This window comes from Chiloscyllium punctatum, chromosome 4, assembly GCF_047496795.1.
Source record: "Chiloscyllium punctatum isolate Juve2018m chromosome 4, sChiPun1.3, whole genome shotgun sequence".
Lineage (NCBI taxonomy): Eukaryota > Metazoa > Chordata > Chondrichthyes > Orectolobiformes > Hemiscylliidae > Chiloscyllium > Chiloscyllium punctatum.
Window position 1 is genome coordinate 83,985,954 of NC_092742.1, and position 27,633 is coordinate 84,013,586.

General features: G+C 42.8%; 1 protein-coding gene across 2 annotated transcripts in view; it reads left to right on the forward strand.

The window, feature by feature from the left end:
* Nucleotides 1–27,633, forward strand: part of slc8a3 (solute carrier family 8 member 3) — a 509,326-nt gene that overhangs the window by 336,224 nt on the left and 145,469 nt on the right. Inside the window, exons 3-4 of one of the 2 annotated variants that reach the window (XM_072569197.1) lie at nucleotides 14,761–14,864; nucleotides 21,589–21,606. In XM_072569197.1, the coding sequence (XP_072425298.1) occupies nucleotides 14,761–14,864; nucleotides 21,589–21,606 (122 nt within the window). Of the gene's footprint in view, nucleotides 1–12,338; nucleotides 12,446–14,760; nucleotides 14,865–21,588; nucleotides 21,607–27,633 lie in introns of both variants that reach the window. The other variant, XM_072569196.1, reaches the window with a different exon arrangement.

Sequence of the window (27,633 nt, forward strand, 5' to 3'; positions counted from 1 at the left end):
TCATCAAGGACAGTACAAATAAATCTGAGATGTGCAGCACATAACTCAGTACTGCAGCCTAAAGCATCAATGACACAAGGTTGCAGTGAGTCACAGGTAACTTTGATTAATGCATTGAGGCATTTACATGGGGAGCTGATCTGAACACACCCAGCCTACCCTGAGAAACACGAGGTCATTAATGGCAAAGGGAGCAGCCAGCCATCCGAACTTTTGGCATGGGATGTGGGAGCCTTATTTTATTATTCCAGGTCCCCTTATCATCATTTTATCAATTATTTTTATACTACCTGTTGAAAACACAAAAGCTAATATGATGTTGGGACATTGGTTTTGCATTTGTGGTGATCAAGTGGACCATCTTGCCAACTCTGTTAATTTAAGAAAGCACACACGCATTTATACCTCAGGACCTTTAGTTTCAGAGGGATAAATATATCATTTTTGAATTCTGCTGAAAAAAGACGTACTTTGTTGAAGCTTTTTTTTAAACCATGTACACATCAGGGCAATTTGCAAGAACTAACAAAGTGCAGGAAAAGCAACACTTTATACAGCATAGGAGGAGAGTGCTGATTGGTTGGCAAGCAGACTCTGATTAGTCAAGGCATTGCATTGGAGAATGTACCAGTTAATGATGACTGACAGCTAACTACCAAGTTTTGTATGCGTTTTAAATTAGGAAAGTTTATTCTGGTTAAAGCATTGCCCTGATAATTGAGGCAAAGGAGGGCAATCATCTATTTTTGTTGAGCTGAAACAGGGTCATACATGTGTGCACATGTTCTTTTCAGTCAGTGAAGAACTGACTCCTGATTACAAGTTCTGCACTGCCAAGTGACGATTTATGTATTATTTCCATGAGCAGAACGTTTTGCCATGGCTTCCAAAATGCTGACAGACAGATTTTCTGATACTAACCAGAGAGTAATAGGGAGTGGGAACCCCTGGTTTATTTCAGTCAGTTGTCTTGCACCTGGATGACGTACCCTGGGATTGTTGACTTCCTAGCAACTTGGTAGCTATCAAGGGAATTTTCAGATGAGCAGAAGCCAAAGGTAGGAAGGCATTGGATTTAACATACAGAAAAATAGAATACCTATAAGAAAAAGTAATGAGAATCGGGAGAAACAAATTGCCTGGAGCTGGTGGTTCCCACAACAGAGTATTAAAAGAAACAGGTGGCAAAGTGCAGATGAATCAGTCACAATTGTTTTGACATTGAGTAAAGCACAGGGCATTTGCAAACAAATCCTGTCCATGAGCTCGGGTTCCTAGGAGGTACAGCAAAGTGATTCATGGAGATACATTTCACTGAGGCATTTTTCACTGGGATGTCATTTACGCTTTCACTGCCTGGGGGAATGGGAAAGAATGAGCAGGGGAAGAGAAAACTAGCAGATTATTTATTCCTCCATACATTCTGGGAGCAGACCTCTAGCTCACCTCCCATGATGTGTGGTGTCCCATTAGAAGCTTCAGACAGTAACTGCAAAGGAATGCGAGGAATAATGAATTGATAAATAATAGCTGGTCACGGAGGGGAAGTCTTCTGATTATGTGCAACAACACCATCAATATATTTATAAGGTTTTCTTGTTAAGGATAGAAACAGTGAACAAAGGAAATCCATGTTTATGATGTGGCAATACATTAGCTTTCATCAAGTTATTCATTATTCCTGACCTCTCCATGAATTTGTCTTCTGTTCTTCTTTCTGTGATTTCCCCCAGCTCTGCCATTTTGCCATAAAATAAATTCCTGCTGTAGGATTAAAGGCTCCAGTTTAATGAAAAGAAATGAGTTAATTTTCAGATTTTAGCTTCCAGCCAATGAAACCTTTCCAGTGAGGAACTGGCTTGGCAAATGTGAGGGATATGATTTGTCTCCAACATTTGAATCCTTCAGTCGAAACTAATGTACAGCTTTTGTAAATGAAACATGAGAATACTATTTGAATTGACTTTTCGCATTCTCCCTCGATCTTCATTTGGTATGCCATCACTTCAGCAGTGGCCTGCCCAAATTTCTCTTATAAACCATCTCATACAGAAATCCCCACCCCCCTTAAAAAACAAATGATATTCAGGTACATAATTCTTTGAAGTTTGCGTCACAAAGAGACAGGGTGGTTAAAAACGTTTGTCATATTCGCCTTCATTGCTCAGTCCTTTGACTATAGGAGTTGGGACATCATGTTGAGGTTGTACAGGACATTGTTGAATACTCAGTTCTGGTTGCTCTGTTATAGGAAGGATATTATTAAGCTGGAGAGGGTTCCGAAGAGATTGACCAGGATGTTTCCGGGTATGGAAGGTTTATGTTATGAAGAAAGGCTGGAAAGGCTGGGACATTTTTCATTGCAGCGTAGGAGGTTGAGAGGTGACCCTATACAAGTTTACAAAATATTGAGAGGTATAGGCAGAGTTTATGGTAGTTATCTTTTCCGTGGCATGGGGGATTTCAAGACTAGGGGGTACAGTTTTATGGTGAGAGGAGAGAAGGAGAGGAGAGGAGAGGTGAGAGGACATGAGGGACAAATGTTTTACAGAGAGGGTGTGAAATGAACTTCCTAAGGAAGTGGTAGACATGGGGTACAATTACAATGTTTGAAAGACACTTGGATAGATACATGCATAGGAAAGGTTTGGAAGGATATGGGCCAGGAGCAGGCAGGTGGGACTGGTTTAGTTGGGGATTATTTTCGGTGTGGACTATCACATTGTACCATCATGAAGAGGAAACTCCCTGGAGGTTTCCTCTGCCAGGGACCCAAGGCAAGTCCTGCTATTCCTGTAGGTGATGTTCACTCACCCAGTTCTAACAGGTTCCTTCATGTCTTTGACTTTTTTTTACAATGCTTTCTAGGGTAGCACACATTGGTCATGTGTTCTCTTCTGTACCACTCCTCCAATACGTTGGACCCAATCAGCAATCCATTTGGTGTACAATATGATTGTTAAGACACAACTACAGGGCTTCTCCTACAGCAATCCTCGGGCACAACAACCACCACCACCACGACCACCACCACCCCATTCACTTCAAGCTAAATGTTACACTCTATTCTTTTCTTTCCCCGGAACAGTTTTTTTTTCTCCAAACTGGGTAGAAGAATGGATGAACGCAGGGTTGTGTTTCCAGCATCTGGCTGTTAGCTAGCTTATACCAGGGTTCAGCAACCTTAAAAACTTTGCCAAATGTGCATTATCTCAACAGACACAATTCCATTATTCAAATAGCCACAATAATGATGGTTGAGACAGAGAAACATTTATGAATTTCTGCGCAGCACCATTTAGCTGGTGCTCATAACCAGACATGAATTTAGACCAAGTGAAAGATGGCATTGCTGCTCAACAATGCTTTAAAGAGTTTTAGAAAAAATTGTTAGTTGAGTGATACTTTCCAACAAGTACAATATTCCTACCACCCTGAAAAGACTGAAATAAACTATTGAATTAGCATCAATATCTGTCAGTGGCCCACCCAATCAGTTTGCAGGCAATATATATATTGTTAGTCCAATGGCACGTGAGGTCATTTTGCTTGGCAGAACAGTGCAACTGTAACTTGTTCTGGAATTTGATCCATGCATGGCGTTGACAGAATTTCATATATTTGTGATTAAACATTCCATAACTCCTATTATGTATTAAAATATTAATCGCTAGGGAGATCTTTTGATATCTGATATTCTTTTCAAATTAAGCCGCATTGGGACAGCTATTTTCCAACAAGAAAGATAATAAGTGAAAATGGATTCAACTGATCAAGGTCAGGAATTACTCATGAGTCCTCAATGAGCTGTATACTGTCAACCTGTGGCACGGTGGCTCAGTGGTTAGCACTGCTGCCTCACCGTGCCAGGGACTGGGATTCAATTCCAGCTTTGGGCAACTGTGTGGGTGGAGTTTGCATGTTCTCCCTGTGTCTGCATGGGTTTCCTCCCACAGTCCAAAGTTGTGCAGTCAGGTGGATTGACTGTGCTAAATTGCCTGTAGCTTCCAGGGATGTGTGGGCTAGGTGAATTAGCCACAGGAAATGCTGGGACACAGAGATAGGGAAGAGGCTGGGTATGGATGGGATTCCTTTGAAGGGCTGATGTGGGATCAATGGTCTGCTTCCACATTGTAGGGATTCTAACTCCTGACCCAGACTGTTGGCTTATACCTAGGCTTTAAAACAAATATGTCAAATCAGTTTGATTTGACATATTTGAGCTGAAACTCAAATCAGTTTGAATTCCCACCGACAGACAATAGGGAGTAGGGTTAAAGCTGTAAAAGCAACAACTGGCAGTATGAGGCCTGGGTGGAACTGTCATTGCCATTTTAGTAGAGATGCTCTTCTTGTTAAAAAGTATGTCTTTGAGGACGCAAAGGAGAGAGGCTTATTTTGCATCTCACCTGGCGTTAACTGCACTGCATAACATCAAGAGAGTGGGGGAGGGGGGTAAAAGAAAAGACCTCTAACTCAAATTGAAGATATAAATCCATGGCCATGAATTACCTGCTGGCTGGATCACTAATATTAACACACTGCACCCTTGATGACTTTGTAAAGATAAGACTCCCCTGTGGTGATAGCCAGCCAGAAACATGACCCTGTTGTCTCAAGCTGTCAGTTGCTGCCCGTACAGGATGCCCTGTCTGTAAAGGGTCAGAACCAGCAGGCAGGAACGACTATGGTTAATGCCATGTCATCATGTCATAATGTCCTTGCTGAAACCCTGATGCCACCTAGCCCCAACCTTTAAACCAACTTGTTTTATACGTCTATAGAGAACTGTTATCTGACATTGCATTTAATAATGTTAGACTTCATCCTTATAGTACAGCCCATGTTAGTTCCTGTTGTATTATTTGCGACCTTGCACTAGATGCTGAAAATTGTAGTGGAATTTTCCCTTTCCCAGCTACCACCTCCCTCCCCCTTATGTTCAGAGGCAGGGAGGTGGGGATTGCTATCATGAGGCAGCAGTGTGGTAAGCCAAAGGATGAGGGAGAGGTGAGTTGGGGATGTTGACCATTGAATAAAAGGGATAGACGGTTACGTGGGGAGGCCTCAAAGGTGATGGGGTTGACAGGGACAGCAGCACCAAAGGCAACATGGATGGTGGGCAGTGGCTGGGTGGGAATCATGAGTATCAGGCAAAACTTGTAACTCAGGAGTGCAATTTAGATAATGTGCCATCTTGAAACAACCCTGAACTGCTCAATAAGGAAGAAAACTGGCTGCTAACACACAGTCACTGTAGGTGGAGTAAATGTCTTTAATTTTGTCTGTGGGTGTTGTGGTACACATGTTCTGTGCTATGAGGCCAAGTTTGGATTGTATCTGAGCATTGATTATCATGCATCCTTGAATAAGGGTGTGTTAAGCATGTAGATAGAATGGACTCTAGAGATATCTGCACTCGTGAATGGTCACAGAGTTTCACACACAAAATGGTTGAGTGTGTGGAAGATGAGTGTAGGTAAGACACATCACCATTTTCCCTTAGTGATCTACTCATTGAAGGGCTAAATCTTGGCTGTGCTCATATAGTAAGGGTTGAATGAACCCGAACAATTGCTGCTATCTAGGATGCTCTCAGTAATGCCTCACCAATATGACTTCTTTGGGAGACTGCTTAGTGTTTGCATTTTGTCCAATTAACCTACTCCTATAGCTAAAATAACAGTCAATCATGCACGTAACGAGGGAAAGTGTACAAATATTTACGGATGTGAATGTGTGTTTCCCATGATACGTTACCTGTGAGCCCTCAGTGTTTTGGGTGGTGTTTCCTTGTTCTCCCACCCACTCCAGGTTAAGTCTCAGGCTTTGTAATTGGGGATCCTTCTCTTTAGTGGATCGTAAAGACCTGGAAGATTTGGGCATTTATGGAGAGAGGGCCCAGAAGAACGCTCGTCCACTTTGGCTGCAGCTTCCACAGGGTTGGCTTTCACAGGCAGGCTGGAGATGGAAGCATTTGGCATCTCTGGAGTATCCTGAGAGGATGCTTGAGGGCCTTGTTTTGATTGCCCTTCTGTCTGGGTACCACCCCGTCTCCTTGTGAAGAAGGTCCACCCGGAAGTGAGAAGGAGGCTTTTGCTCTTGACGTTGAGAAATAATGACTAGAGAGAAAAGGTGCGGGTCTTCCTGTATTTCTGTCAGCTGGTGAGCACTCTGCTGGACCCAGCTTCCCATGGTGGCTGCTAGCCTGTACCTGAAGTCACCAAGATGCATACATGCATGTCAGGGCCAGCACAATGCAAATAGTGTTGGGGCTGGGGAGCTTCTCCATCCTTCAGGCCAGTTTTTACTGAGTGCCTGTCACAAACCTGCCCACTGTTCTGTATCTTTCCGTGCATCTGTGCAAATGGCTGATCCCTGAGGAGCATATTCCATCTGGGCCTGAGCCCTTGCCTTGTCACCTGCAGTACCCTGAGTGCCAGCGTCCTGGGACGTTTCTTCCTTGACCAGCTGCAGAGGTGAGCCAGTGATGTGCCATGCAGACTTCATCTGTGTTTAATCAGGGAAGGTGACCCACTGAGGTGAGAGTCTCTGAGCTGGTGGAGGGTGCAGGAGAAAGCCTCGAAGGTGTACCGTCTGGAGGATATGTGGATTCTTCCTCAGAGGTGGGAGAGAGGGCTGAGGAGCTGGCCTTTTTGGATTCCCGACAGTGTGGAAACAGGCCCTTCAGCCCAACAGGTCCACACCGATCCTCCAAAGAGTAACCCATCCAAGCCCCTTTTCCCTCTGACTAATGCAACTAATTGACAATTTACACATGGCCAATTCACCTGACCTGCACACCTTTGGACTGTGGGAGGAAACTGGAGCACCCAGAGGAAGCCCACGCAGACACAGGGAGAATGTGCAAACTCCACACAGACAGTCACCTGAGGCTGGAATCGAACCTGAGTCCCTGGTGTTGTGAGGCAACAGTGCTAACCACTGAGCCACCGTGCCCCCCCCAGGATAGTGACTACATAAGAGACTGGAGGTCATGTAATGTAGAAGGTTGAGCACCTTAAGAATAAGTTAATGCTGGGGGGCAATGGAAGAGCTGCACAGGGGAATGATGCTTCCTGAGTTACCTTGACACAGAGGTGTTCCCACCTTGATCCTTATCAGCCATCTTGAGGATCTTCCCACAGAGAGGTGTGCGAGGAGCCGAATGCTGGCCACACTGCTGCCCATCTTGGCCTTCTCTGCCCTGTTACAAGACATTTTCTACTGTAATAAGGCAAGTGAAAAGATTGAGTCAGACAAAAGTGGTTGAAAACACTGTTAGCAATGTTTCAAGAGTAGCAGAAGAGGTGAGATGTCCCAAGTGGGTGAGTAAGAAGCACAGAGAGCAGTGAGGACGAGACAGAATGAGCATGACGTAGCAGAGAGAAAATGGTGCTACTTCCCTTTGAGGAGTTGTTGATTTTGGGGTGGGGGGGGGAGGTGGCTATGATCACAGTTAATCTAATACCTGTACCAACTTTTCATTTTCCTTATCCAATACAAAGCACAAAAATGGACACAATTGGCTGACTGATTCCCGGCTGTTTCTAACTCAATTGATATTTTCACAAACTTCTGAATGCCTGCCCTAATTGCCCTTGCATATTTCTACAATTTCCATAACGGTCCTCACTGCCGATCATCCTGACCTTTCCACTAAACTGTCCATCAGTCACATTTTCGAATATTGCAGTGACACAGTCACTTCAATCAAAGACTGCTACTTCTCCCAGTTTCTCAAACCAATTAAACCCCAACTTCTGTGTATCATTCCCAGCATCTATTGTTGATTTTAGGTAGTTTTCAATCACAGTTACCTCATACAGACAGTCGATGATTTGGAAATGATATATTTTGATAGTTTATTGTTTGTTAAGAAGCAGCAGTTTAGATATGATATATTAATGAAATAGAAAATGAAAGTATACAGCCATGACAGCTGGTTCACTGACATCACATTGTTGGCATAAAATATTTCTATCTTGTTAAAGTGGTGGGTGTAACATCCTGTTCTCTGGCCATGGTGGCAGGGAACTCCTTGCTTGATCCTCCTCCACTTGTTCCGGTCCATCTTCCATCTACTTGATGAGGACTGCTGGATGAAGACTGCTCTCTGGGAAGCTCCTGATGAGAACTACAGCCTACAAAGTCTGCTTGATGAGAATTACCCAAATAGGTCTACCCTCTGCCCTGAGCATTTACTCTTGCATCACGTTTCCAGAGGCAGGTTATTTTCTCTGTGCCTGTACCCTTTCGGCCATTAGCCAAGAGATAGCCAGTCACAGTATCAGATAATCATTATCCCCTTCCTCGCCTTCATCTGAGGGTTAGTTTACAAATACTTCTGACTTACACTGAAAATAGTATGTGTTTGGCGCCAGATAAATTGCTGACGTAATTTCGCTGCACAGTGGAACCTGTTCGGTTTTCATAATTCTTTGTTTTCCCATGCTAGATTTCAGCCAAGTTAATTCCTGCTGTTAAATGAAATTTTGAGTTACGTTGTAATTACTTGGAAAGTTAAGTACTTAAGGGAGCCAAATGTCCCTGAAACCAAGAGGACTATTGATTGTGGTGCTTCCTGTGGTGTGTGAGATGATATCGCATCGCATGGGCTACTGCCTGGGTCCAGACTAAAGGCTGGTCCCAGAGCCTCCACTTACAGGTCCACTGCAGAGAGGACTTCTTCTCCGACACCCATCCCATCATGCAGCACCTCCATACGCTGAAGTGGAGAATTTGAAACCATTGTCAATGTTCAGGAAACCCTGTCTGCCTCACTCATGTCCTTCAGGAAAGGAAAGTGTGGTCAGGCTTGCATGTGACTCCAGGCCCACATCAACTTCATTGACTGTCAACTGCCCTCTGACATGGTCTAGCAAGCCACTCAGTTGTATCAGTTGCTACAAGGTCTTAACAAAGAAATGAAACCAGATAGGCCACCTGGCATTGACCAAGGTACCGGAAAAGACAACAGCAGAAACAGCCCTGGGGTTCAAAAATGTGATGCTGGAAAAACACAGCAGACCAGGCAGCATCCGAGGAGCAGGAGAATCGACGTTTCGGGCATAAGCCCTTCTTCAGGAATCTGCAGTCCTCACTTTCTCCAAGCAGAAACAGCCCTGTCAATCCTACAAAGTCCTCCTGATGAACATCTGAGGGGTAGTGCCAACATTGGGAGAGCTGTGTCACAGTCTAGTCAGGCAATAGCCTGATATAGTCATAGTCACGGAATCATACCTTACAGCCTATGTCCCAGTCACCACCATCACCATCCCTGGATATGTCCTGTTCCACCGGCAGGACAGACGCAGCAGAGGTGGATGCTCAGTGGTATACAGTTGGGAGGGGGTTGCCTGGGAGTCCTCAAGATTGACTCTAGACTTCATGAAGTCTCATGGCTTCAAGTTAAACATGGCCAAGGAAATCTCCTTCTGATTGGCACACTCCACCCTCCCTCAGCTAACAAATTGGTATTTCTCCACATTGAACAGCAATTAGAGGAAGCACTGAGGGTCCCAAGCACACAAATGTATTCTGGGTGGGCGATTTCAATGTCCATCACCGAGAATGGCTTGGCAACAGCACTGCCGATTGCATCCTAAAGCACATAGCTGCTAGACTGGGGTCTGCGGCAGGTGGTGACAGAACCAATAAGAGAGAAAAACAAACTTGACTTCATGCTTACCAATTCGTCGGCCACAGATGCATCTGTCCAAGTGCCAAGTGGATGATCAATCTTGAGCTCTCCACTGGTCGCCAGCATCACAGATACCAGTCTTCAGCTAATTTGATTCACTCCACGTAATATCAACAAATGGTAGGAGGCTCTGGATACTGCAATGGTTTTGGGCCCTGATAATATTAGGGCATTAGTAATGAAGACTTGTGCTCCAGAACTTGTTGCTGTCCTAGTCAAGCTATTCCAGTAGAGTTGCAACATCATCTACCCAACAATGTGGAAAATAGCCTGGGTATGTTCTGTACACAAAAAGCAGGACAAGTCTAACCTGGCCAATTACCAGCCCAGCAGTCTACTCTTGATCACCAATGAAATGATGGAAAGTGTCATCAACAATGCTATCAAGCAGCATCTGCTCAGCACTAACCTGCTCAGTGATACCCAGTTTGGGTTCCACCAGGCCATTCAGCTCTAGACCTTATTACAGCCTTGTTTCAAACATGGACCAGAGAACTGAATTCCTGAGGTGAGGTGAGAGTGACAGCCCTTGACATCATGGCTGTATTTGACCAAGTGTGTCATCAAGGAGCCTTAGCAAAACTGGAATCAATGGGTATTGGGGCAAATTTTCTGCTGGTTGGAGTCACACCTTGCATGTAGGAAGATGGTCATGGCTGTTGGAGCTCAGTCTTCTCAGCTCTAGAATATCTGTGCAGGAGTTCCTCAGGGTAGTGTCCTAGGCCCAACCATCTTCAGCTGCTTCATCAGTGGCCTTCCCAAAGGTCAGAAGTGAAGATGCTCACTGATGATTGCAGAATATTCAGCACCATTCGCTGCTCCTCAGATACTGAAGCATTCCATGTTCAAATGTAAACAATATCCAGGCTTGGGCTGGCAAATGGCAAGTAACATTCATGCCACACAAATGCCAGGCTATGACAATCACTAATAAAAGAAAAGCTAACCACCACCCGTTGACATTCAATAGTCTCACCATCACTGAATCCACCATTATCAACATTCTTACCATTGACCAGGAAACCCTCCATTGAAATTCCAGAAATAATAGGAAAATAGGAAAATTCAGCCTGTGGTTTTCACTGTGAAAGAAGGACATTGTGTTTTGATTTTCTGTATTTTTTGGATGCAAATGATAAATCAATAATTAAAATATATTATTTGTTTGCTTTAATTCTTTTAATTATGTGTGGTTTTAAATGCATTGACTGGTATTTTATTGCTTATAGTATTAAAGGAGTTGGAATTGCTTAGCCTGTTGTTCTGTTTGGTACGCTATTAATCCAAGGTTGAGAATTCAACCACTTACCTTGAGTGGCTTGAAGTATATGCTTTTTCCTTTCATACCTTACCCAAACCCGGTGACCTATATCGAAATATTGGACTGGGAGACTCATCATGTGTCAATGCTGGACACCAGACTGTGAGTTGCATGTTCCAATATGGGAACATTACAAATGATCCTGGCTCTGTCTTCAGTCACAGCCTGCACCCACACATTCAGTTGCCATCAGCAGCAATATGTGGCCATCAGAAATATTGAAGCCCAGAGTGGGAGAGACCTTGAAGCTTGCCGACTCCCTACCAGAATTCTCCTGAAGCTCCTCTGCTTTGAAGAAATACATCACACTTTACATAAATTATGTGAAGCGCTACAGAGAATGATAAAAGGCCTCTAATCTCAGTAAGCAGTTCCACAGATATGATAAGATAGCGCCATGTGTTTATTGGTATTTTTCCAAGATAGGATTCAGCCTTCAACTAGTGACAGAGTATACTGTATTGAATATTAATACTGTCAATTCACTTAAAGTCTAGTGCTTTCTGACTTTGTTAGGTTTTTCAGTCAAATTCCAACCTGGTTACTGACAGTTAAGCATCTGTTCTCCAAATGTTGATAGTATTGCCTATTAAAGAGAGACTTAAAACATAGGTGTAAATGTAGGCAAAGGGAAGATCATTGTCATTTGCATAAATGTTCTAATATTATGTTCTACTGAAACATCTATGCTCTGTGGAAAATTTAGGGAAGTTTTTTTTGTTGAACTTTTTTGATTATCAATACTTTTTTATTCTAAAATAGTGCTGAAATTCTGAATGAATGTAGCAAGGTTTTCTGTTCTATTACGGCAGCAGTGATGTGCTAAAGTGGGAGGCAACTAATAACCATTGTGTTACCTAACCAGTGTTGTATAGCAGTGACACCTTGACTTAAACCTGAGGAGGCCTCATGTTGTGGGAGAATTTGTGAGAAATAAATCCAAGCATCATTGGTGTGAATTCCTTTGCCAGCACTTTAACACAGCAGTGCACCTCCGTGTTGTCGGCTGGCCTGTGTTAGAATGTCAGACAGAGGAATTTTACACAAACATTTACTGTGTCAGCTACTAATGCACAGAATGCGTCTGACCACTAGAGTGTTGTTTTCCAAGTTTTGTATGTTGTTTGTCCACAGGTATAGTAAAGTTCATCACTGACAATGTAATCTCTAGCTCTGGGGTACTAATGAATTACCCTTATTGGCGATACTCACCCATCACTGCACCCACGGTCCCATCCTTCCCCTACCCGTTCTTTTCCAACCCCGCCCTTTTCCTTTCCCTTCCCTTGTGACATTATTGTTTTTCATTTGCAGCAAAAGAGCTCAGATCAAAATAATTGATGATGAGGAATATGAAAAAAACAAGAGTTTCTTCATTGAGCTGACGGACACACGCATGGTGGATATGAGTTCACAGAAAGGTGGAGTACTCGCCAGAATGAGCCACTGCTGAAGACCCTCCTCTCTCCTTCCTTCTTTCCCTCTCTCTGATCTCCCCCTCCCTCTCTCTCTTTGTCTTGTTTGATTGCTTGATTCCCAAGAGATATTTTAACACTGCTGCACTCTCGCAGTCAGATCTGTCACATGCTGCCCATTTCGATCTTGGCCCATTAGGGAGCTTCTAACCTGGCCCACCACCACTGCTCCAATTAACCTGCCAACTCTGAGCCCTTCGCAACAATGCTGCGCCTTTTTGTCCTGTTGCCGACAGCCCACCTGCCTCTTGAGCCCCAGCAGAAAAGAAGGCACGTGAGAGAAAGTGTCACTCAGCGTGCTGGTCTGACCTCAGTCCGTGCAGGTTGAATGCAGTCCGCCCCAGCCCCTTGGTTTAACTGAACATACCTCTGAGCTGCTTCAAGCAGAGTGTTGCTGCCTGGCTTATGGGGGAGAGCCATTGTGCGTTCACACCTTCAAACATCATGAATCATGGCATCTCAGCCTGGCGAGAGGGCAAGGCCTGACCAGCCCCAACACCGTGCTTGTGGCATTGCTTGGATGTCAGTCACCAGAAGGACATAGCCTTGGCAGCTGCTCCTTTTTAGAGTTGGTTTTGTTCACTGCTGCTGGCAGGGACATCACATTCAAATTAGTGTGTGACCATAAAGGCCAAGAAAACCTTCACCAGGAACATTGCACAGTAAAAATGTCACCGTAGAAAGTACAGCGTGAAATTAAGACAACACTTGCCCACATTCAGTAGCCAGTGCCAAGTGTGCAATGTCACGGAAGCGAAGAGTGTAGACATTTTCAACGCTGTACAGCTGAATATTAACCAGTAAGAAAGGAATCCCAGATCAAAAACAAAGGGATTTCAGTATAAAATTACTTTTCATTCTGCACAGACCCAGCAAATGTAAAAGTATCTCACTGTTTCTGTGTAGTTTCAAGTTGCGGGTCAAATTGCAGTTGAAGGGGAGGATTGAACAGATACAGCATGGGACATTAGGGGAATCTGGTGCTGTAGTATATGACTGACAGCTTGAGGAATGCCCCTTAGTTTGCAGTACCCAGAATCCCGAAAGTTGGAGGCAGGAACAGGTCACGGTTGCATCCTGAGCATCCGCACTAGAGCTCTGATGGTCCTGAGAGGGCACCATCCTATTCTGCAGTGTTTCCAATCAGTTCATAACCTAAGCTGGAGGGACCTGATGGCCTCAGAGACCAACATAAATCATTGGCAAATTCAACACACAGAACATGAATCCCTTCACTTTTAGCAAGAGAAACTGGAAGTGGCAGCAGGAAGGACTTGAAAGCAGAGTGCTTATGGTGGTGAAATTATCAGCCAAATACCTGGCTGACATGATCCATGCGATGTGAATTCAAATCTCGCCATTGCAAACTTAAGAATTGGAATTAAATGTTTTTGATAAAAAATTGTTCAACATTTCTGATGCATTAATTTATTGAAAAATAAATTACCCAATCATTTTGTGATTCCAATTCCACATCAATCTGGTTGATGTATCTTCCAGGCAGTGGTCCGGCTAGTTCTGAGTCATGCAAGAGCTGGCCGTGAACCTCTGAGGTTTAAATCCGGGTTGCGATTTGATGGAGAGAAGAGTCTATTTCCATGCTGTATGACTCTGTGACTCTAAGACTGGCGAGAACAAGCCAGCTTAGAGCAAGTGAGCTAGCATTGAAGGCAGCTCACTGATCTTGAGACCATTGCCTTTAGGAAAGTCTCTTGAGTTAGTTTTGAGCTCTGTAGAAACAACCACACGTTACATGCTCGAAATACCTCCTCCATCTCTCCTGGCTGACTGCAACAGGATTTCATTGGGCAAGAATGCAGCGGCGAAGGCAACTAAATTAAATTAAAAACTGGAAACTCTGCCCTGAGTTAATCATTGACTTGATTAAGTTGGCTTCAGGACACAGCTACTTAGAGTTGGGTATTTGAAGGGTTTGGCAGGTATATGACTGGAACTCCTGTCATTCCTTGACCAGTCTTTGCTATAATGAGGAGCTGAGTTTGGTGGGGGGGAAGAGGGGTTGCGGGGAGCAGTGCGGGAGATGGTGTGGAGGTGGGGTGGGTGGAAGAAAGGAGGCCTGGATTTGGCTCTAACCTGTTCTACTAATAAGCCAAGAAAATGGTGGCATGTGACACCAATCTGGGTGTGCTGCAGGCTGCCTCCCACTAACCGTCAAGCAAGTTTACAAAAACAAATCGCATGTGTGACTGCAGTGGTTTTGTAGCAACCCATTGTACATTTTCTTTCTTATATCCTTACAGGAAAGCCATAAGCGTTAAAATAAATGATGCTGAGGAATACGAAAAGCAAGAACATTTCTTCATTGTGCTTGGTGAACCGAAATGGATGAAACGAGGAATATCAGGTGTGAGATCCTGAGATGTAACGTCTTTTTTTTTGACAAAATCTATTATTTTTCCTCCTGTATTCCCGCTCTCACCCTGTTTCGGTCATCTACGCCTAGTGCTTTTTTTGTTTCTCTCCTAGACAATGTGTACTATTGCCTCGGCCTAGTTGATTATTTGTACATAATGCCTCATCCCCGTGAGGGTGTGAGGTGGCCTCTTTATTTCTGTAAGCTGGACTCCAAAAGTCCCAAGGCAATGCACATGTCTCCATTTTCCTGTGATCAGCTTAATTCTGTTGCTCTTTTATTCATCGCCTTTTTTTTGCAACAAAGAAAATCAACTTTAGCATCCTTCTGAGATGCGTCCCAGCCAGCGGCCATTCATAGCCATTACTGAGGAGACAGCAACCCCTCCATTCGAGCAGCTAAAGATGTCGTTTAAGCATTTGTTGTCACCAGAGTTACACATCGATCTTGCAGAAGCCACGTGCATGGTGTTTTCCTAAGTTTACTGCATTAAAACACATGCTTGGTTCCGATAGTGATCAGTGATGACCTTGCCACAGACAATTGAATAAACAGAGAATGGTCTAAGTTACTGCATCCAGTGTCATAATCCTATTTTATGTTCCATTTTCCCCTCATGCTTCTTTCCCCTTCTCTCTCCTGGGGAAAATGGAGCAGGCAGCATTGCTGCACCCAGTGCAAAGAGGATACAGTGGTCAGGTTCACAATAGAGTGGTTCAGAATTTTAATTGACAGGGAGAAGGTGAATTGTTTTCTCTGGTGGGAGGGTACAGATTTAAGGTGATTGGAAAAGAGGGAAGATGAAGAGAGATGTATTTGTGCACAGCGATAGGTTGTGATCTGAAAGGCACTGCCTGAAAGGCCAATGGAATAGCAACTTCTGAAAGGAACTTGTAGAAACGTTTGGAGAGTAACATCTACAGGACTATGGGCAAAGAGCAGGCAGGAGGGAATGGCTGAATAATTCTTTCATAAAGGCAGAGCCAGCAAGGTTATTACTGTACTTTGCCATGACCACATTTCAATTTTTGGGTTAAGAAAAGTGTTCTGTACCATCTGAGTCTTTGAGCCAGAAGTAATTGTTTTCAGAGAAATGGAACAGTAGTTAGAATGCGGGTGGGGGGGGGGAGGTGGGTGTGTCTTATAAGCTGTTTAGTGGGAGAATCTTTAACCTCTCTTGTGATTGAAGGTCAAGCTGTGAAGAATCAGACACTTGGTGAGCTGTTTTCTTCTGCAGTGTGCAGTTCTTGGGTAAACAGAGGCTGAAAGGTGACCTTACAGAAGTTTCTAAAATCATGAGAGGCATGTATAGGGTGAATAGCAAAGGTCTATTTCCTCTGATGGAGTCCAGAACTAGAGGGGTTTAAGGTAAGAGGGGAAAGATTTAAAAGAGACCTACGGGCTGCAGAGGATAGTGCGCATATTGAATGAGCTGCCAGAGGAGGTGGTGGAGGCTGGTACAATTATTACATTTAAAGGTAACTGGTTGGGTATATGAATAGGAAGGGTTTGGAGAGATATGGGCCAAATGCTGGCAAATGGGACTAGATTAATTTAGGATATCTGGTCAGCATGGATTAATCAGACTGAATGATCTGTTTCCGTGATGTGCATCTGTGTGACTCTAAGAGAAGCTCAAGTGGCTTACAACAGGACCTGCTCTTGGCTTGCTCAGTGCATACATTGAGGCATTTCATAGCAAAAGTCAACAATGGCAGGACTTAGACGCTTCTTTGATATTTATAATTTGTTGTGATGTTGTGAGGCTCTCTACCATGAACTTTGAGAACCAAAGGTACTAACCCAAAATTCACAGCATATGTTCAGGCAAAGGCTGCAATAGCAGGGGAACTCAAATCTGTGAGTATCACTGATCTGTATCATCTGTAAAGTACAAACATCCTGGAGCCACTGAAACCTGGAATGAGTTCTCAGCAAAGTGAGAGGTGTCACACAATAGAGTGAGGGGTAACAGCATCGAGATTAGGGTCACATTATAGCATGGGGTGTCACAGTATAGGGCAAGTGAGTAGTCACAGTTATTTAAGGTGGGGTCACAGTATGGAGTGAGGATTCACAGTATAGGATGAGAGACTGCAAATAGGGAAAGGTGTAACTCAGAGGAGCGTAGCTTAAAATCATGGCAAGGGCCATTTCTGACCTATCACAATGAATGGCTTTTATCTCTCCCCATGCTTTCAGTTACTTCCCCACTAGGAACCAATGACAAAGTTGCCCCATGAGTAAAGTGGGCAGCACGGTGGCACAGTGGTTAGCACTGCTGCCTCACAGCGCCTGAGACCCGGGTTCAATTCCCGCCTCAGGCGACTGACTGTGTGGAGTTTGCACGTTCTCCCCGTGTCTGCGTGGGTTTCCTCCGGGTGCTCCGGTTTCCTCCCACAGTCCAAAGATGTGCAGGCCAGGTGAATTGGCCATGCTAAATTGCCCATAGTGTTAGGTAAGGGGTAAATGTAGATGTAGGGGTATGGATGGGTTACGCTTCGGCGGGGCGGTGTGGACTTGTTGGGCCGAAGGGCCTGTTTCCACACTGTAAGTAATCTAATCTAATCTAAAGCTTATGCCTGGTATAAAGCAATCAATCAGGTTTCACATCCTATTTGGCATGTTCTGTAACCATGAATGGGAGCTCTGCCTCAGCAGTGTCGTTGGGAGAACATTGTGCACGTGTTGTCTTGAACATTTGAAAGTAGAAATCAAAACCTCCAAAATCCAGTTTCAAAAGAACACGTTTTATTCTGATTGCTTCTGTGACAGATTTACCTATTAAAATCATTCCTAACTTCCAAACACAGTTTACAGCTACTTAATGAAATACCCAACAATGTTTGTGATTAATGAAATGCTGTTTATCTTTTTAGAGGAGGAACATATTAAACAAGCTCTTTTAATTTGCAGCTTTCAGATTGTTGATTATTTTCATTGGTAAATGAAAAGTGTCAACACTCCGTTCTGGGATTCAGCCGGAAGTTAGCTTTCAGTTTCTAGAGGGTTGAATAATACGTACAAAGGGGTTGCTGTCTCTTTAAAAACACTGTCATTTGTGCTTGTGATAGTGCTGTTACCAGTTAAGTACACTTCTACACCTGTTTGCTTTTCCGTTCTGTCGCTGTCTTGCCTGTTGAATGACCAGAATGTGTTGTGCTTTGGTTTGGTTAAATAAAGCATGCCAGCAACACTAAGACTTAACATGGCAGAAGCTACCAAATGTGGAGGCCCTGCAGGTTTGACAAAGCAACGGTACCATTCACGTGACCTACACAAACTGGATTCACTTCAAAGCAGTCATGTAAACATCTAACTTGCACAGTGTTTCCCCTCCTCGAGTACTTTGGCCTTCTTGGGAGCTCTGCATCCTTTTGTTGCTTTGGCAATATTAAAGGTTGCATTGAAAAAAGGTGGAGGAGTCACTAACCTCTGATTTGCAAAGCTCTTTATGCATACTGCGAAGATTTGAAAAGCGGTGACTACGGTCAGAAATTGGGCATTGCGACCTGCTTTGTTTTGGAAAGAAGTGACACTATGTTGTGGGGTGGGGAAGGGGAGGTGGTTGAAATCTAATTGCTTCACATTAGCCAAAAAGCAGGACTCAAATCATTTCTAAAGAGGTCCATCCAATGTCTCTTGTTTGTATTTATCATTTTGAATGTGATCTGGAGTTCTGAGTGTAGGCAGTGTTGGTCCAGAACTTTGGCTTGCTTTTGCTTATTCCTCAAGTTAAGGCAAGAATCACCACCAGGTGTGAGTCACCTCAAGCCAAAAGTAGTTTGTGAGCAAGTAAATCCTAAACAGGTGTCCTTTCCAAAGAAAACGAGATTTCCATGAAGCTGCACACTTTTTCCATTCTGTGATCTAAAATGATTTCTGGTGTGTACACTTTATGATAGCTGTCGATTAGTTGTCTAAGATGTTGAGGTATTGCCACAGCAAAGATTTGATTCCCTGCCCTTTCCTGACCCTTGACCTGTTGAGATCTTGCTTTCAGTTGCCCTTCTGCTCAGGGCAGCTATCTCCTCACGCTGAGAAGAATATGAGGGAAGGCAGACATCACCTCTGAGTAGCTGACTCAATAAGGATTTGCACAAAAAGCTTGGGCCTGAACAGCTTTTGGTCTTGGGTCACATGACCACAAGATGTGGCAGACCAGCAACAGAAAAATGCACAGCAGATCTGAAGAAGACCCATACTGGACTCAAAATGTGGCCACTGTTACTCTCTCCACAGGAGCTACCAGACCTACTGAGTTTCTCCAACTTAATGCGGCTTTTTGTATTTGTTGTAACCAAATTTTTATCACAGATTGAAAAAAAGATTTCGAAATGATTTTACTTTGGTCTTCTCTTTAACATGTGACCAAGACATGACAATTTTTTTGCAAGATGAGATATCTTCTGGAGAAGCTGTGCAAAACTAAGTGGCCAGGCAAAAGTGAGGACTGCAGGTGCTGGAGATTAGCATCGAGAGTGTGGTGCTGGAAAAGCACAGCCGGTCAGGCAGCATCCGAGGAGCAGGAAAATCAACATTTTGGGCAAAAGCTCTTCATCAGGAAGGAAGGCATTCCTGATGAAGGGCTTTTGCCTGAAACATCGATTTTCCTGCTCCTCGGACACTGCCTGACCTGCTGTGCTTTTCCAGCTCCACACTCCCAAAACCAAGTGGCCAGCCACTACACACTGTGTATTGTCAGTCAAACTCCTGTTCTGTTTGTTTTATTTTGGATTGTTTAAAATCCAGCCTGTGCATGTCAAACTGAATGTATACTGTTGACTCCCCATGTTTGACTCATTATCTAATCCCTACGTACAGCAAACGGTTGCTACAAACAAGTCATTCTTAAGATAACCAGGAATGTTTTATTTGATATGGAACAGTATCTTGGAAATTGTGCAGCACCCTTCATTCGGCGACATGAATTTCAATATTTCAAGTGATACTGCTGAAACATTTAGACGCCACAATGGTTTATTTGATGGACATTTATCTCCCAAATCAAGTTCCATTACACAAGATGTGGAGGAGCCAGTGTTAGATTGGGGTGGTCATATAACCAGGTTATATTTGGGAGGTTTATTTGGAAGCACTAGCTTTCGGAGCACTGCTTCTTCACCACCACCTGATGAAGGAGCAGTTTTACGAAAGCTAGTGCTTCCAAATAAACCAGTTGGACTATAACCTGGTGCTGTTTGATTTTTAACTTCATACAGAAGATGGCTTCGCTCGACTTCTTTATTCATATCCTGATGAAGGCAAGTACAGTTCTGAGCCCAACTTGATCCAATTTAACAATTTGCATTTTTTTTTTAGTTTTTACCCAATTTCAGGATGTGGGCATTGCTGGTCAGGTCAGCATATACTGCCCCTAGCTCACTGCCCTGGAAAAGGTGGTGATGAGCTGCCTTCTTGAACTCCTACAGACCTTGTAGTGTAAGGATATAAATTAATTACCATGGTGCTGCTCCTGGCCTGGGCTTTTGGTTATACTCCTTACACAATCTCAACAACCCCATACACTCCCTCGATCAGAGCACAGTTGCCCCTTCACCTCCTCTTGCTCACCATCCAAGGGCCTAAACAGCATTTCACCTGTACCTCCTCCAACCTTGTGTATTGCATTTGCTGCATCCAATATTACACTACCCCACACTGGATACTAAAACCCAATCGAGTTTGCATTTATTGGTCATTTTAACACAGTGGCCTACATGTTTGTCCTTGGCATGCTGCAGTACTCCAGTAAGTCACGGTGCAAACTGGAGGAACAATATCTCATCTTCAGAGTGGAGAATTTACAGCCTTCTGGGATCAATGTTGCGTTCAACACCTTCAAACTGTGAAGCCATTCCTTCCCTTTCGTTTAGCTTTGCTTGTTAGATTCACTGTCGCCCTGTCTCCCCTTTTCCCATTGTTCTGCCGTTCTCACATTCCCATCACTTAATCTGAACTATCAACCTCTTTTCTCCCCCCCACCCCCAGCATTCCACCCTGTCCCCCCAACACTCTTGCTTAAATGCTGCCCCCTCCACACTTCACTTCAGCTCTGGTGAAGAGTCATCCAGACTCGAAACGTGAGCTTGCTCTTTCTCCATGGATGCTGCCTGGCCGACTGTGACCTCCAGCATTTTTTCTTTTCAGTTGCCTTGATCCTTCCTCTTTGGCCAAGCTTTTAGTGACTTGTCTGAATATCTCTTTCTTTATTTTGGTGTCAACCTTTGACTGAGTATGCAACATCTTCAGCCTTTTTAACAAAAAGTGCTGTCTCAATGACTCCCGAAAAAATTTGGATCAGACATTTGAAATACATCTTAGATACCATGTCACAGTAACTGCAGAAGCATTCAGTAACCAGCTGAGCAATATACCTCAAATCAACTGTAAAAATAAACGCCTTTTACTTTATGCCTTGATCAGGATATAACTGTATTGCATAATGTTCAAAACACATACATTTCTGACTGTTCCATATCATTAAAGTGCTAGTTCAGATGTGCAAATGAAATACATTTTGATATATAACATGTAATATTATGGCAGTAACAATGGAATTAAAGTGCCAATTGTTTCAAGCCAATGAATGGAAACGGGCTGAGAGTATTTGGTAGCTGCAGTACACATGTTCTGTACCAAGTGAAAATGGAAGGCTGCAAGATATTGTAACTGAAATTTGATCCTTTCTCTCTTTCCTTCTTTTTCTCCACAGCGCTCTTACTGGCACAGGGTAAGCAGAACTTTCTTTGGCTTTTCTTTCAAATACATTTCTATTTAACCCATTCTGCATGAATGTACATGAAGGTCTGCTTTGAAAATGCAGGTTATGGCAGCAATGTGACTCCACTTGTACAAAGTTGGAGTTTATATACCTTCAAAATGGTATGTGGTTTTCACACAGGAAACGTCATGCATGCCAATTTGGGAACGTAGAGGGATCTTCACAGATCTCACAGCATCAGCGGAACTTGGCATGCAGTTGGCACAGATTGAAATACTGATACCAATTTTCTGATTGCATTTGTCCTGTAAGACATTCTGCCATCACATGCATGTTTGAAAAATGTGCCCTTAGTTACACTCCTACAATTAAAAGGAAGGAATTAATGCAGCAATTTGTGACACAGTGATATCCTTCACACCAGAATCTCATTCATTGAGAGAAGAGAGTAGTGTGCTGCTTCCTATATTTGTACACCTCCTAATTCAACTGATAGAGCAAGATGGTGCATTCCTTCAGCCAGGCACTGTTATTTATCTTCCCCTTCCTCAGCTGATATGCTGGAAAGACGTGGCTCAGGGGTCTACAACCGATGGTTCATCAGCCAATTGTGGTTCATTCATGAACACCACACTTGTGTTCAACCTGCCCAGATATTGAAAAGCCCTCCAAAGAATTAAAATAGTTTCTTATCATTTAACCTTCTAATTAATACATTATGCCCAACTCACCCTGTCTCTTTTTTTTAATGTGCAGTGGCATTTGAGTAACACCACGGCAACCTTTTTGGCCAAATTTTTAAAAATGACCTTTGTTGTTAATGAGGTTGCTGATTGTGGGCCTACACAGTAGAGTCATTAGTAGCAGTCAGTAGTATTCTGTGACCAACCTCCACAGCTCTGGTTTTGACAAGCCAGCTGAGAACAAAATAATGGGGACACCGTAGAAAACCAGTCAAAAACCAGTCTGCAAAAAAAGTTGATAACGCAAGTGTTCAGGATGACTCAGAGATACTGCAGAGGGACATAAACAATTGGGACAAAGCTTGGCAGGTGGAATATAATGTCAGGTTATGCACTTTGGCAAGAAGAATAGAGGAGCTGAACATTATTTAAATGGAAAAGGTCTGCAGAGCTACAGCACAGAAATGTATACAATCAAGCACAAATCACACAAAGCTAGGATCCAAGTTCAACGGGTAATAGGGAAGGCAAATGGAATATTTGCCTTAATTTCAATGTGAGTGGAATGTAAAAGTAGGGGGGTTTAGCTATAAGTATGGAAAGCAGTAACCAGATCATAACTGGAATACTGTGAACAGTTTTGGACCCCTCATCTAAAAAACTATTCATTGGAGACAGTCCAGAGAAAGCTGATCCCAAGTATGGTCTTATCAGAGGTTGAGTAGGTTGGGCCTGTACCCATTGGATTTTAGAAGAATGAGAGATCCCATTATTGAAACATACAGGATTCTTAGGGGATTTGACAGAGTGAGTGCAGAAAGGTTGTTTCCCCTGTGGGGGAGTCTAAGACCACAGTGAATAATCTCAGAGTAAGAGATTGCCCATTTAAGAAAGAGATGAAGAGGAATTTCTTCTCTCAAATGGTAATGAAGCTGTGAAATTCTTTACTACCGAGGGCTTTAGAGGCTGGATCATTACATACATTCAAGGCTGAGATAGACAGACAGATATTTTTATCAGTAAGGGATTTAAGGGTTATGGGGAAAAGGCAGGAAAATGTGATTGAGGATTTTCAGATCTGCCATGGTGTCATTGAATGACAGAGCAGACTCAATGGGCTGAATGGCCCGCTCCTATGGCCTAAAATATTCTCAATGTTAGAATCTGGATTAACCATTAAATCCAATATGAATCATTTTCTCCTGGGATTACCTACTCCCGGTACTGGTCACTTTGTCAAACAAACCCTCTCCTTCCAGATACCTGATTGGCATATGTTTAATTTTTGATTCAATGCATTATTTCCACAGTTATGCATGTGATTGTAATATGTGGTGAACCAAAATATTTCTTTATGATGGTCAAACTTAAAATTAAGGATTGTAATTTACTTACTGGCTGTCCTATATTCTGAGTGTCTATCTCTTAAGATGAGGAGATGCTGGGCTGAAATTGCACTGTTCACAGCAGATCATTTCACTTGAAATGGGTTACTTGTGGCCTTAAAGTAGCAGACAATGAAATGTCGTATTAAGATTGTTATTACTGCACCACATAATCTCCCCCTAAAAGGCTTACATTTCCAAACATTTTAGTTCCCTTGTCCTTCCTCTTCCCTGATTGTTCTGTCAATATTTTATTCTGCTTTTTAATGATGAACTTTCTCTCGAAGATCACAGTTTTGAACAAGCTTGTTGTGAATAATGGTTTGCTCATTGTGTAATTCATGACAAAATGAAAAATGCAGTGAATGGATTCAAATACTAGTATGTTTGGTCTCCTTTTCTGTCTGTGCTATGTGCTCTGCAATATAATGTGGAATGATAACATCCCTGCGTGAGATATATGTTTGGAGAGAGGCTGAATTAGCAGCCTTTTCCTTAATTGAATTATTCTGTGTGAGCGACATTGAAATGCCTTCTGAAAGCAAAGGCAGCCTTCCCATCAGCCAATAGAATAGATTCCTACTCTCACATATCTGTGGGTCCCAGTTCTGTCAGTGTGTGTGTGTGTGTGTATCTCAACTACCCTCTAAGATAGTCAGGCAAGCCACACCGTTGTACCAAACTATTATGGGATGGACTGTAGTGGTTTATGAAGGTGGCGCACTATTGCCTTCTCAGGGACAATTAGAGGGATAGTAAATGCAGACATGACCAGCGACATCCACATCCCATGAAAGAATAAATATCAATTCTAACACAACACTCTCGAAGACATAACATTTTGGAGAAGGTGCAGAGACTTACCAGTATGGTGCCAGGGGTTGAAGAAATTTCTTTTTGAAAAATGTATCTGGGATTGTTCTCATTAGAACAAAGCTGTTTCAGGGGATAATTAATAAAGCTGTTAGAATTTTAATGTATTAGATTGAAGGAAACTGTTTCCACATGGAGAAGGATTAGAAACCAGAGGATACAGGTGATTGCCAAAAGACCTATGAGGAATCAAAGTTCTTTTCAGTTCTGTATGATTTGAAATGAATTGCTTGAAAAGCTGATAGAGTCATAGAGATGTACAGCATGGAAACAGACCCTTCGCTCCAACTTGTCCATGCCGACCAGTTATTCTAACCTAACGTAACCCCATTTGTCAGCACTTTGCCCATATCTTTCTAAACGCTTCCTATTCATATACCTATCCAGATGCCTTTTAAATGTAATTGTACCAGCCTCCACCACTTCGTCTGATAGCTTGTTTCATATACACACCATCCGCTGCATGAAAAAGTTGCCTCTTTGGTCCCTTTTAAATCTTTTCTCTCTCACCTTAAACCTATGCCCACTAGTTTTGGCCTCCCCTACCCTGGAGAAAAGACCTTCAAATTGCACCCTATCCATGCCCCCCATCATTCTATAAACCTCATCCTCCAACACTCCAGGGAAAACAGCCCCAGCCTATTCAGTGTCTCCTTGGAGCTCAAACCCTCCAAAAGGAAAGGAGATATAAACTTAAAGAAGAGAACAATTCTTAGGGCTAAGGGGAAGAATTGAGTAGGACAACTTTTTTGTAGATTTACCAAAGAGCTAACATTGACAATCAGGGATGCATGGCCTCCTTTCGTGCTGTCAGATAATATGATTATTAGAAAATTAAAGTTGTTTCTGCAGTGGCTATTAAAGACAATGTAATCCCAATATTTAAGTGTGAGCTGGGTAAATATTTAAAGAAGAAGGTTATAAAATTGTACAGAGAAAGAACAAGACAGTGAGATTAGAGTAATAACTTTTGGGTCTGGGTGGCATAGCAAGGGGCCAAAATGATGTCTGCATGTAATAATTCTCTGATCATAAGCAATACACAACAGTAAGGGAGACCAGCTGTTAATCTATTGCTGCTTAGTACAGTGGAGAAATACAGAGACTTTGAAATGTGCAGTCACAGTATTTTTTAATGAAATGTATCCAATCTCACTCAAGTTATCTTTTATATATTTTCAAAAACGATCCATATACATCCAATTACTGTGCTCATTACTCAGCCAATTCCTGAACTCCCGCTTCCCCTCATCTTCAAGGCGAAAAGATGTGCACATTTATTGCTCACTCAGACCAGCACTAAGTAAGAAGAGGCAGAAAAGTTTAATGGCCTGACCTTTCACTTTAATTCCCAGAGCTAAATGTTGATCAGAATGTTCCTGGTCGGTGAAGGTGGTGAGACCTCTGTTGTGCTGAGTATTGCTTTGTGTGGAGTTTGTTTGTAAATATGCTGACTAAGAGCTCTCATCCCATCCCAGTTAATGTCTCAAGGCACCATGCATCATTGACTTCTTCACAAAGTCATCAGTAGACTCCTTCAAATGTTTTCTTTTACTGATAGATAGAGTTGATAACCAGAGACTTTTTCCCAGGGCAGAAATTGTTAACACGAGGGATTATAGTTTTAAACTGTTTGGCGGAAAGTATAGAGGGGATGTCAGAGGCGGGTTCTTTACGCAGAGAGTTGTGAGAGCATGAAATGCGTTGCCAGCAGCAGTTGTGGAAGCGAGGTCATTGGGGATATTTAAGAGACTGCTGGACATGCATATGGTCACAGAAATTTGAGGGTTCGTGCATTAGGTTTACCTTACATGAGGATCAATGGTCGGCACAACATCGTGGGCTGAAGGGCCTGTTCTGTGCTGTACTGTTCTATGTTCTATGAACTCTGGGAATGCTCTAAAAAAGGGGGCTGATTGGGAGGTTGCAGGAGTAGAATGGACACTGTATGGTGGAGAAGAAAACGTCAAAAGTATATTAATCTAAATTTACATTTAAATAATAGTGGATTATGCATGCACAATATTTATCAGTCCCAAATACAAACTCCCTGTAAGAAAGTATATGTCAAACCTTATCAACTGGATTCTCATAGCACTTCCAATACATAATTTCCAAACTAAATCATTAAGCATAACATAATTGTATTTTATAGTACAAAACTTGAATACAGCTAGAAAAGTCATATTATTAAAAGCTTTTCAACTTGTACTCACCAGGGCAATTTGCAAAAATGGCGATAGAAGGAAACATCCAACGTTAATACTCTGCAAGAAGAGAGTACTGATCAATTGACAAGTGGACTATGATTTATCATGGAGAGTACAGCAGTTAATGATGATTGACTGTTAACTACCAAGTTTTGTTAAGCTTCCAAGCCAGGCATGTTCATTTTGATCAATCAGGGCATAAGCCTGAGAACTGACAATCCTAAATTCATTGCTTGTATAGTTTTTTTAACACACTCAGGATTATAAGGCAAATGTTCAATTACAGAATCAGATTTAATGTGGGACATTGTGTTGCAGACTTTGCTAAGCGTGGGGTGATTGAGTAAAGTCAGTATTTTACTTATTGTGAACAGCTAAAGGAATATGCTTTTGATGTGATCTATCCATCTTTGGGATATATGGCCTGCATAGCTAGCATCACGCTGGTACTGAAATTCACATATCAAGTGAGTGTATTTTTGGATTGACAGCAATATCCCATTAGTGGTGAACACCACTCATGTTGCCCCTATATGGTAACAGCATCAAGCATGTGGTTTCATCTTCATCTGTTGCTGAAGCCTTTGAGATCCTTCATCATTTCATGCATAACTGACGTAGCGCCGGCACTTTCCGCGACCAAGAATGACTGCCCTTGGGCCTTTCATGAAGTTCCTGGATTAGTGATGCTGGAAGAGCACAGCAGTTCAGGCAGCATCCAAGGAGCTTCATGAAGTTATTGGACCAGGGTTGCCATTATCCTGCCAGATGATCTAAGCATCAGTCTTGCATGGTGAAAAAAATGGCTCAGGGCCTACTTACGAATTTGACAATAAGGTCAATCTTATAATACATGGAACTGTAGGAATCCCAACACATATTTGA